We start from the raw sequence: 11133 nt of genomic DNA, 5'->3' as shown, positions 1-11133 counted from the left end.
ACAACGCGCTTTGGTTAGCAATAACTATCTTTAGCCATAATGTAGGTTTCAATAATATCATTTTTCAACAAAAATGAATGTTAAAAATCTAGAAACATATCACACTTTTCTTTAAAATTATCTTAAAACACTCAGCAGCCATTTATTATAAACTCAGTGAGGAAAATAAATCATGTAAGTCATATAATCTACAAATATCATCATAATATCAATTATTAATATTTTTGGCAAGCTGTGCTGTAGTGTAATATAAATCTCCTCATTTAGTATTTCACATCAGCAGCCAAAAGCAGTTGATTATTTTGCAATCCTAATCTTAACAATTTATTGTACTTTTCAAGTTTCCATGTTTTTTGACACAAAACCCAAGAAATTAATCCATCGCTTTCATAGGACTTAACTATTGTCATATCCTAAGGAACAGTACAAGCTGTTATTCCCCACAGATGAGCCTTACGTAAACTAAACTGGACTTCCAGGAAAAGATTAAGTTGTGAAAAATGTTGCTCCCCCACTTATTGCCCTATCCTACCGCTTTTAAGAGTTAGATCTGTCTCCTTGCTAAAGACGATAAAGGACAACAGATTGTGTAAGGTTTTGTCGCGCCTTGTCAAGAGCCAAAAACTGTCATCCGTATGTTGCACTCATGTTTTTCTATCGCACAAAAACCGCGTAGTTTTCAGAACTACACATACTCTATAGTCTCTCTCACTAAATATGGAAGAAAAAAAAAAATATCAGTTAAGTCTTATTTAATAAAGGCCTAAAACCTCAGAAATGTAACTGCCTAACGTAGTTCTTAATATGCATAAAAGATACATAGTAATGAAGTAATTTACTAGCCAGCATCATGTTCAGTAAAATACAAGATTCTGCATTTGAAAAGGTGCTGGGGTGGTGGTAAAATGCAGGTCTATCTGAGTCCTGCAGCAAAACAAGCCTGTGGCTTTCAAACGCAAGTTCCTGTGTTGAGAGAGGTCCAGTGGGCACATTTTTTTCAGCAAAAAATAAATTTATAAAGCACAGGTTGCATAATTCTCTAGGGATTTGTTAAAGAAGGAGGATCAAAAGCAATGATATCATCACATTCTACTCTAAGGATGTACATAAAATAACCCAAAAAACTGCAACAGCAATGGGCATCAGAAAAATACGGATTCAAGTCATGAAAAAAGAACAAACAAAAAAACCCCCCATGCACACTGTACCTAAAAAGATAGCATAAGCGATGTGTTAAAACTACATTCCTTATTTTCAAAACCTCTTGAAGAATGGAATATACATTGTAAGTCATTCTATCAAACTTTTAGTGCCCTGTTTGAGCTCTCCAATAGCTGAGGAAACATCAAGCTTTTACAAATACCTTTACTGGAGTATTTAAGCGATCGGCTCACAGTTGTACACAATTTTGCGACAGTGCATGTATAGGCACAAGCCAGCGGGCTGAGAACCAGCGAATAGAATCATGTACACAGGGAAAATCTGAAGCTCTGAAAGCTCCTTGTATTTTAGGCTAGGGGTTCAGTAAAATAAAGCTAAGTATAGCTGCAGCTGCAGGATGAGAGTGGGAGTTCACAAAGCAAAGACAATAATGGCCATCTTTGAAATCTGATTAAAGAGGTCGCTTCCACCATGGAGAGTTCAGGCTGGCAGTGCATATGAATTCAGGAAGTCTTAAGTACCAGTCCCTGCTAAAAACTGAACGGTACAGCATTTCAGCTTCCGTTCACCTGCCACAGTCAAGTATTTTTACTTCCTTTTAGAGGGAAGAGGAAGAACACCAAATTTCAATGGAGATACAGATAGAGAAGTAAAAGCTTCTACAAAACACATGCAGAAGAAGAATCCGAACCACTCCCACATCTCAAGTAATATTTTAATCACTCTGAATATCATTAACACCTTGGGTTTTTTGTTAGAAGCCTGATCTCATCCGCACTTTCGCAGGAGTGCCTGTTTTGAGTATTACACCAGATTGCATGTGAAGCAGCATGAAAATTCAGGTGGTCTTGAGTAAGGAAAACACTGTAAGCATCTCCAAAGGACTTACAGGGTAGATGAAGTGGTGTTTGAAGTCTGAAGAGCGGCTGACATTAAAATACAAAGTGCAAGATCTTTATAAGGGTTTAAGCCCTTCTTAAATACTTCCACTGTTATTTCCTGTACAGACAAGTATTTAGAGTAGATTCAACAATATTAGACTACTGCTTCTATTAGTAGTACAACTCAAGTAGTAGATTTTGAGATTCTAGTTTGTGAAAGCTGTAGCTTAACTTGAGAATGCACTTGGCCCAAAAGTTGTCGCTACACTGAGTAGCTATGTATCCAAGTCCTTCAAAACACATACCAGCAGAATTTACCAGATGATCTCCATTTCTATTTCTTACTGCTGTCTCTGTAAGTAGTTTACAGATGGAACTATTGTAGACCATACTACCAGAAATAATGCTTCTTCACTAAAGAGATGAACAGAGTAAGATGCTATATCCTACATGTTTTTTATCGCAACTTTGTATTAAAAAACATACGAAAGGTATAATACACGCATCAAACCAAACCACATTTATTTCATCAGTCACAAGTGCAAATATAGCAACAAGTCAGTTCAGCAAATTACAACACACAGAGAAGAATGTAATGTAAATGCTAAGTACACTGACAGACCAACTTCAAAAGAGCAGCAAAAACCAGTTTCTTCAAATAAAAACTTCTTCCTACGTGTAATCTAAAATAACATAATAAATCTAGATCAGGAATGTCTCTGCTAACTCATGTTTAGCCAGGTATTCTGTTATTAACAGTTCGCATTATCCAGTGTGCAAATAGCCTGTCCAAGCTTCCTAGTAACAGATGTTTTGGTTTTAAGCAACTTTTACCCGATATTTAAATAATGCAGTGCTGATACCAGTTAATATGTTCTGCTATTTGATATTACATTTTTAAGAATATATATTTTAAAAAAATCTAAGTCCAATTTCAGTGTACATATATAATTCTACCTAGATCCAAAGTGGGCAGACACAAGTCATCTCACTTTTTTTGCATCGTCTTTAAATCTGTAGTTAAAATATATGCAGTACTTACGTATAAAATAGAAAGCATTCCCATTAGGAAGATACTGCAGTGTAATTAGCCGTTTTTCCCTACCACTTAGTAGCCAAGGAACAAGATTTATGCTTAACACCCGATCACTATTTTGCTTTACAGAAAAGCAAAAGTTGACTACCAGTATTAGCATCAGAATTTTTACACTGTAAATTTAGTTAGCCTTCTTCTTTGTTATGAGTTGTTGCTTCTTCTCTTTTTCTTTATAGGCAATGAATTGAGAGTCTGTACCAAAGATTCTGTCCCACCATGTGAAGGTTGAAGCATAATTGCCGATAAAGTTCATGTGATGGAAATCATGAAAACGGGCCCCAGCGTAGAAAGGCACCAAATGAAGAGGGTTCAGCGGAACATCATAGCCACTACAGGGGAGGGGGAAAGAAAAAAAAAAAAAAGCAACTATAGTAAGGATTTTTCCCAGATATAAACCACAAAATATAGACACTAACTTGTTGTTTTTATAAAATAAAAAGATTTTTTTGGTATTATAAGGCCCTGAAGTAATCACTGTAACACTGGCTTAATAGGAAAACAAGATCCCTCCTATCCTAGCCAAGTGCTTCTGTAAACTATCCCACAATGGCTTTGCCACTTGCCGAACTCTTCAGCTCAGTTTCTTAGGCAGCACAAAAAAATTTAAGCAAGTCACCTAAAAAAATCACAGTGGCTGACTTCCTGCTGGCTTAGCAGTTTTAACTGACTCAAGAGTGACGTTAGAAAGGAGGAACAAGAAATAACACTGTCTTTTAGTGACAAGTTATGAACATCAGCTCAGCTCCTCGTCAAACAGCATCTCAAATCAACTACAATTGTAGTACTTCTACTCTTATTTTTAGCTTACTGCAAGTTCTTCAAATGTTTAAAATTCAAAATATAGGATTAAAGTAATATTAAAACCAGAACAGTTTGCTTTAGAGGGATTTCAACTCTTTTGCTTAGTAGTACTGGAAAGCATCTTACCACCACCTAGTGGGGACAGCACAAGGGCATTTGTAATAAACACCTCATGTAGACAACAAACTAAAATGCTAATCATCAAAGGAGATTCATGTTTTGCATCAATTACTTTATGCTATGTCACAACATATACTTCTCAGTCTACAACCAGTATTTAACTAAACCAGCAATGATGTATACGATGAGTTGGTTAGGAGGTCACGTTCCACTAAAACACTTGACACAGCTTACAGTAAGACACTATATGATTCATAATATATTTACAGATACAAGGTCAAGTGTAATACTAGCATTTCAAAAATGAACTCTGACTTGCCCCTTCCTCTCGAACACAGAAAAGAAAAGCTCATTCATTTGCAGATGAACCCAGCTAAGCCTACTGGGACTTGTGCTAGCATTTCAGAGCCAAATTTGAAAGAAGTCAGTTATACTACAGAGACAAGAAGTCTTGCCCTTTGTATCTACCATAAATAAATAAAACCAACCTATTTATTTATTTATTTAAAAGACAGTCAGTGGTCATATAGCCTAAAGTTTCTCTTTTCTAGGAAAACTGGCTGACAAAGTATCAAACAGAAAGAACTGTTGGCTAGAATATCATATTTTGTAATTGATTTTTGGTGTTCTAATATGTATAAGGTCACTTGTACACCAAATACCAAGAGCCAGACATCCTACTGAGGCACCTAGCTTCTGACACCCTCCTCAAGATGCTCCAGCTACAGCCTACACTCTTTTAATCGGCAACATTTGCTATTAACACTACCTCAAAACAGCAGACAGTGTAACTGTTCAGATTGTGTCATTCTTTGTAAGATGCATAAAAGCATTTTATTTCAGTGTAAAATAAACAGTAAAGCTCAGTGAAAGAGAAAAGTAAGTTTAAGACAAACTTAGGGAGAAGAGAAAAAGCAATTATTAAAAAGCAATAAGGATTTCACCTGTGTACGTCAATGGTTTCCATCAAGCGACATATCACCCATGCCCACAGAAGAATCACATGGTTACAGAAAACAACAATTCCAATAAAAAAGCCAGTTCCAAGGATCAGTGTTTCCAGAGGATGTGCATATTCTGCTTGCATTCCAAATGGAGACTAGAAAGAGATAACAGGCAGGAAAATAGTCACCATTTTTTATTTTCTATACCCCCAAATCAGAATCACCATTTTGTGGTACTCTCCCCTTCCCATTACCCCACAAGACTACAATAGGACAAATGGAATGACGTTGTGGGTAAAGCAAATGGTCTGACTGAGCAAGGGCCTTAACACAGTTGTCCAGCTCCTTGTTGGGAAAACAGAAAACAGTATTCCAAGGTCATAAGGATTATCATCCCATTAGTGATTCCAAACACTTCACTGCTAGTTGAAAAGTTGAAAACTTTTATTTAGGCTTACCATTACCCAAGGCCAAAGCATTATTTCAGGAATATTAAAAGTGTTTGGGAAGCTCCTATCAGCTTTGCTATACATCCAGCCTTGGAAGCAGAAGAAAGAAGGAAGCCAAAATATTCTGAGTCAGGATTCACTTAGAAATTTATTTTTAAAATAATTAAAAAGCCCCATCTTCGACAATGTTTTAAGATAATATCTGAACAGTAAGAATTTATTATGAGATTGAAATAAAACATTTTCTTTTCATGTTTTTTTTTTTTAAATATATACACATGCACACACAACCCCCAGTCATTCCTACATTTGGTTTACAAAAAAAGAAATTCCATAGAGAGTTTTCACAAGTAGACCACCATAGAAAGATAATAATTTAAAAACCTAATGCCTAATGCTCAAGGTTGTAAGTTTGATTATGAGAGGGGAAGTCCACTACGGCTTAAGGGCGATTTTAAAATCATCACCTTTTACTGTCAGGAAAAGGTTTTAGTGAAACAGGGAAAGTTTTTAGTGAAACAGTCATTAGCCTACTAGATCACTTCCGTGTGAACTGCTAACCACTCAAGAATAATGGCCAGAAGCTGCTCCTGCTAGAGACCTGAGGGGCTGCCAAGAGCAAGAGGAAAACAGCGGCTGCTGCTGCAGATGTATGTACATATGCATGCATCAATCAATACCAAGCTTCTCTGTTATCGCAGCCTATATAAACCACCCCTGACCCAGTAGCTTGCAGTTTACCTTAGGCACAGTATGGGTTATACACTGAAACACAGCAGCGGACAACCGCAGTAGCACTGACTTCTGTGATCCAGAGACAGCGCCATGTAATAAACACAGCTATACCAACTGTAAGGTGTAAGCACTGCTGGACCCTACCTGGCTCAGAACAGTGCCACCTCCAGTCAAGCATGGCTCATTACCTTGTGCTCAACGTCGGCTCCAACACCGCTCAATGCAGAACCACCCAAAGTATCTCTGTACTGCACTGTGCTCTCGATGCAGTATCACGCAACTGGCTATATTGCCTCAAGAGGCCTATATCCAAAGCTATAATCCTTCCCTGAATCATGTATCCTGCACATACCATGCACACACGCAGGCCGTGCAGGAGCCGCCTGTCTGGATCGTGTTCTAGGGATCGGCATGCTCTGGATAACACCACAGGTGGCGGAGAACTGATGAACAATCAAAACCAGAAACCCGCCATTTCCCCCTCCCCTAGCAATCGAGCATATAACACGCTTTCAAAAGCTTGCTTTCTCCTAACTCAACAGATACAATCAAATTTCAAAAGAGCTGAGTGCCACCTTTCATTCCCATTAAATGAAATAAAATTACAGGAGGTGTTTTCAGAAACAAAATGGATGACTGTTCTTGACAAAGAGCTCAAGAAAAGACATCTATCCCACTGTCAGAGGGATGCAAAATTCTTAAGTCTTTCAAATAAGACCTTTAAATAAGTTGTATGAAACCACACATACTAAAAACTACTAAAAAAAAAAAAAATAATCAAGGAATACATACAACAAACTCATGGTGAACCTTATGGATATACTTGTATATTCTCTTGTGATGCAGCAGTCTATGCAGGAAATAGTGCCAGGCATCCTCAATCACTGCACATCCAAAACACTGGGCAACCAGAACATACCTTTAAAAAGGAGAAGAGCTATTAGTTATAGAATATACTAGCAGATGCACAGTCTTGAAAGATAAAATAGTTACATGCCAATAAGGCTGGGAAATGCTTATGTGTATTACTGGTTGAATAACGGTGCATTGACACTACCTTTTTAACATACTAAAAATATTAATTACCAAGCACATTAGTCCTTGTACCTATCAGCTCATCTGTTGATATGCTGAAGTGAATTAGCACACAGTATAGCAAACTGTCATTTCAATATTACAGTCTGTAAAGAACACCCGTAGACTGTATAAGATGTAGATATAAAAACATAGAGCTGCATCAGCTATCTAAACAAGATAGAAAATAAATTTCCAAGAAACATGAGCCTCTGCTGTAAAGAACAGCTATCAGAAAAACAAACAAACAAAACCAAAAAGGCATTTATAACTAATTCAGTTTTGTTTAAAAGTGAACCAGTTTAGTGCAAAAAAGGAGAATGTGAAGCAGGTGGTACATTCTCTCCCTTGAGGAACACACTGCTGCTACAATATAAAACAAGGTGGAGGGAAGAAACACTTAGGAGGAATCAAAGAAAGGAATCAAAGAAAGGTTGCATAAAAATAACCTCAGAAAGTCCAATATTTAACCCATGCCATCATGAATCTTGCTTTGCTTCCATAAACTCCCTCCTAATCCCCCCTTCTTCCAAGTATCAGAACAATTTGGGCCATTTAAAAAAAAATAAATAAATCTAGAAAGCTCTAATTAGCTCTTATAGCAGTTAAGCATCAACAGAAGCAAGATTAACAAACACAGTTTACATCGCCCAAAAATTATTGCGTATTAGAGTTGATGACACTATTCGTTAAACATTCTGCCTCCAACTGTACGTAACTCACCATCAACATACAAGAAAAATCTACCTACCATCTAGGCATCTCTTCCCACTCATAGGGGATGTTAAAATACTCTGTGAAGTAATAGGTGCCACAAATCAGAGGAAGCTGAATGAAAAAGTGATTGAAGAGGAGTGTTTTGAAACACTTCCACTGTTTTTCCCATGTTTCTGGTTTATCCTAAGAAGAAGCAAAAAGAATCAGTTGTGTTACATACTTCTGTTGCACATAACTGAAGTGCTGCAAAAATTACTTTGGAGGCAGTTTCATTTAACCTTGGAAGACAGATAGCAGGTCCTGCCATAACACAAATTAACTCAGGCAACACAAATTGCACGGGATTGGATTCAGTTTCATCAAAACCTCTTGTTTTTCTAAGCTAGCTTTCTGTAAAATTTAAAGTAAGCCTCCCTTAACAGAGGTTGTCTTTGCCAGTCGCCCCAAACTATTCTTGTTATTTCAGTGTTTGTAATTGGCAGGAACATTTCACATTCAACAGTTTAACACAAATCTAAGTTTGTATTTCCATAGCTAAAATAATAGAATGTATTTCCATAGCTAAAATAATACAAAGAGAAGCTGAAGATAGAAGCTTGTGAAGAAATAAGTTGTCTTGAAAACATCCAGTTTTTGCAGGGAGACATTTTACCAATTACTGTAATAATTTCAGAAGCTGGTATTATTAATTTCTAATTCGTATTACAAGGAACTAGAGGAAAACAATCATCTTTAGATACTGGATGTGCCTTTGCTACCAATTAGGAGCGTGCAGTCCATCCTAGGCTTCATCCATTGTTAAAATACTTCAAAATCCTTTCAAGAGGGCGTGCATAGAGATACTTTGAAAGAGATACATGGTGTGCTTATTTAGTAGCAAGTAATTCTTTCATAATATAAAGATACACCTCTACCACCAGATGCTGTGATTCTACTATACCATCCCCTGCTGATATATAAACTTACACAGAGAAAATTTAACTTTGCTGACACAGAGATTAACATACCCTTTTCTCTCTATACCACCGTGGTGGAAAGGATACCCTCCCTCCAAATTAACTCCTTTCCTTCCCCAAAATCCACTTCTCTTTCTCTCCTCACACACACTGTAATTTTGCTCTGTCACTTCCAGGATGTCCACAGTGATAGAGAAAATGGGGTCATACAAATTGGAAACTAGGATACTGCGGTTATATGCTCTACTTCACATACTCAAAGACAAATCAGGAAGTATGTAGTTCACAACTTTGTCTTACCTGCTGAATTTTATACTTTTGCATGTATGGTATAAACTGAAAGACAAATCCAGGTACACAGAGCAAGAAGTATGAAACTTCATGAACTATAAGTGATCCCCAAGTCGCAATCTGGAACTTTGTGTAGTTATCCAGCATGTAATTCCAGGCATTTTTAAATGGTTGCTGCAAGGGATTGTCAGGCAAGAAAGAGTCTATATATTCCACCGCCAGATAAGCAGAGTTCAAGATATTAACGCTGTCGTTTGTTGCCATTGTTCAAACATAAAGCATCACAATTACAGTTCTTCTACAGTTGTTGATAAGTAACCTGCAAATTTTGAGAAAAGTTGAATAAACAGCAGTTAATCTTCAGAAAAAAAACATGACCTATCTTAGTTGTTACCTAGTTTTGAAGTAAAAGGGAAAAGGGAAAAGGGAAAAGGGAAAAGGGAAAAGGGAAAAGGGAAAAGGGAAAAGGGAAAAGGGAAAAGGGAAAAGGGAAAAGGGAAAAGGGAAAAGGGAAAAGGGAAAAGGGAAAAGGGAAGAAGGGAAGGGAAGGGAAGGGAAGGGAAGGGAATTCTCTTTCTACATAATAGTGTAAAAGAACAAAGCTTAAGATTGGTTTGAGAGGCAATCAGCTCTCAAGTTTTGAGATTAGGTCAAGGGAGCAAAAGGATAAAGAAATACTAATTATTACCCAATTTTATTTCAAGGCTTTTGCAGGATAATTGTATTCCGTACTAAAAGAGCACAGAAAGGTTCAAACCAGATTTAGAAATTACATTAACTGTGTTCTCCTGATTATCCAGCCTCATTCTTCTCATAGCTGTGAGCCCAAATCCATGCAAACTACATCAACACCACCGACTGCCTTTAGACTGCAGCTGGCTTGAGGCCATCCACCTTCCCGTAAGTAAGGGAGTTTTCATCACAGCTCCCAAAAGCATAGAGGCAGTGTTCCCACAGGTGCCCAGAACTTCTGCCATTTCCACAGAGTAGGCTGCTTGCTGGTTTGGGTTGGAAGGGTCCTTTAAAGGTCACCTAGTCCAACCCTGCAACGAGCAGGGACATCTTTCACTAGATCAGGTTGCTCAGAGCCCCATCCAACCTGACCTCGAATGTTTCCAGGGATGGGGCATCCACAACTTTTCTGGGCAACCTGTTCCAGTGTCTCACCGCCCTCACCGTAGAAAACATTGTCCTTATGTCCAATCTAAATCCACCCTTTTTTAGTTTAAAACTGTTGCCCCTTGTCTTGTTGCTACAGGCCTTAGCAAAAAGTCTTTTCTGTCTTTCTTATAAGCCTCCTTTAAGTATTGAAAGGCCGCAGTAAGGTGTCCCGGGAGCCTTCTCTTCTCCAGGCTGAACAACCCCAACACTCTCAGACTCTCTCCATAGGCGATGTGCCCTCTGATCATTTTCATGGCCCTCCTCTGGACCCCCTCTAACAGGTCCATCTTCCACCCTAAGACACGTGCTCAATTCATAGGCCAGAGGATGCTGGTTAGTCCCCAGTTGATACACTCAGACTAGGTCCAACAGAAATAACGCACCAAGCTCGGTATCCAACAACATTAGTTACCATTTTTCTTTCTTAGCAACAGCATCAAGACGCTACCATTTCTTATTACCAGCAAATACATGACAGCAGATACCATTTTATTAATGGTAAATACACGACGGCAGATGCCAAGGAAGCTTATAACCCGAGCTCCTGGGTTGTAAGGCTACTTACCCTCCCGAAAAAGCAGCCGGCTAGCCGAGGGACCAGCGGCCAGGCTGCGCCTGGATCAGGCTCGTCCGTCCCGTCCAGCCCCTGCGAGGAAGCGGAGACACCCTGGCACGCACCGCCCACGCGCGGGACGACAACGGCGACGAGGGGAACGCGCAGGGGAGACGCACGGCCGGCGGCACCCG

General features: G+C 38.6%; 1 protein-coding gene across 1 annotated transcript; it reads right to left on the bottom strand.

Moving 5' to 3' along the window:
* Positions 1 to 3007: 3007 nt before the first annotated feature.
* MSMO1 (methylsterol monooxygenase 1) lies at positions 3008 to 11005 on the bottom strand. The gene is made up of 6 exons (XM_009272316.2): positions 10952 to 11005; positions 9235 to 9544; positions 8013 to 8161; positions 6980 to 7106; positions 5004 to 5158; positions 3008 to 3467 (listed from the first exon to the last, which is right to left on the bottom strand). The coding sequence occupies exons 2-6, from the start codon at positions 9487 to 9489 to the stop codon at positions 3260 to 3262; spliced, it is 894 nt and encodes a 297-aa protein (XP_009270591.1). The 5' UTR covers positions 9490 to 9544; positions 10952 to 11005; the 3' UTR covers positions 3008 to 3259.
* Between the last annotated feature and the right edge of the window lie 128 nt (positions 11006 to 11133).

Source organism: Aptenodytes forsteri, unplaced genomic scaffold (genome assembly GCF_000699145.1).
Source record: "Aptenodytes forsteri isolate BGI_AS27 unplaced genomic scaffold, ASM69914v1 Scaffold13, whole genome shotgun sequence".
NCBI classification, from domain to species: Eukaryota; Metazoa; Chordata; class Aves; order Sphenisciformes; family Spheniscidae; genus Aptenodytes; species Aptenodytes forsteri.
This window is presented reverse-complemented; position numbering and strand designations above follow the sequence as displayed.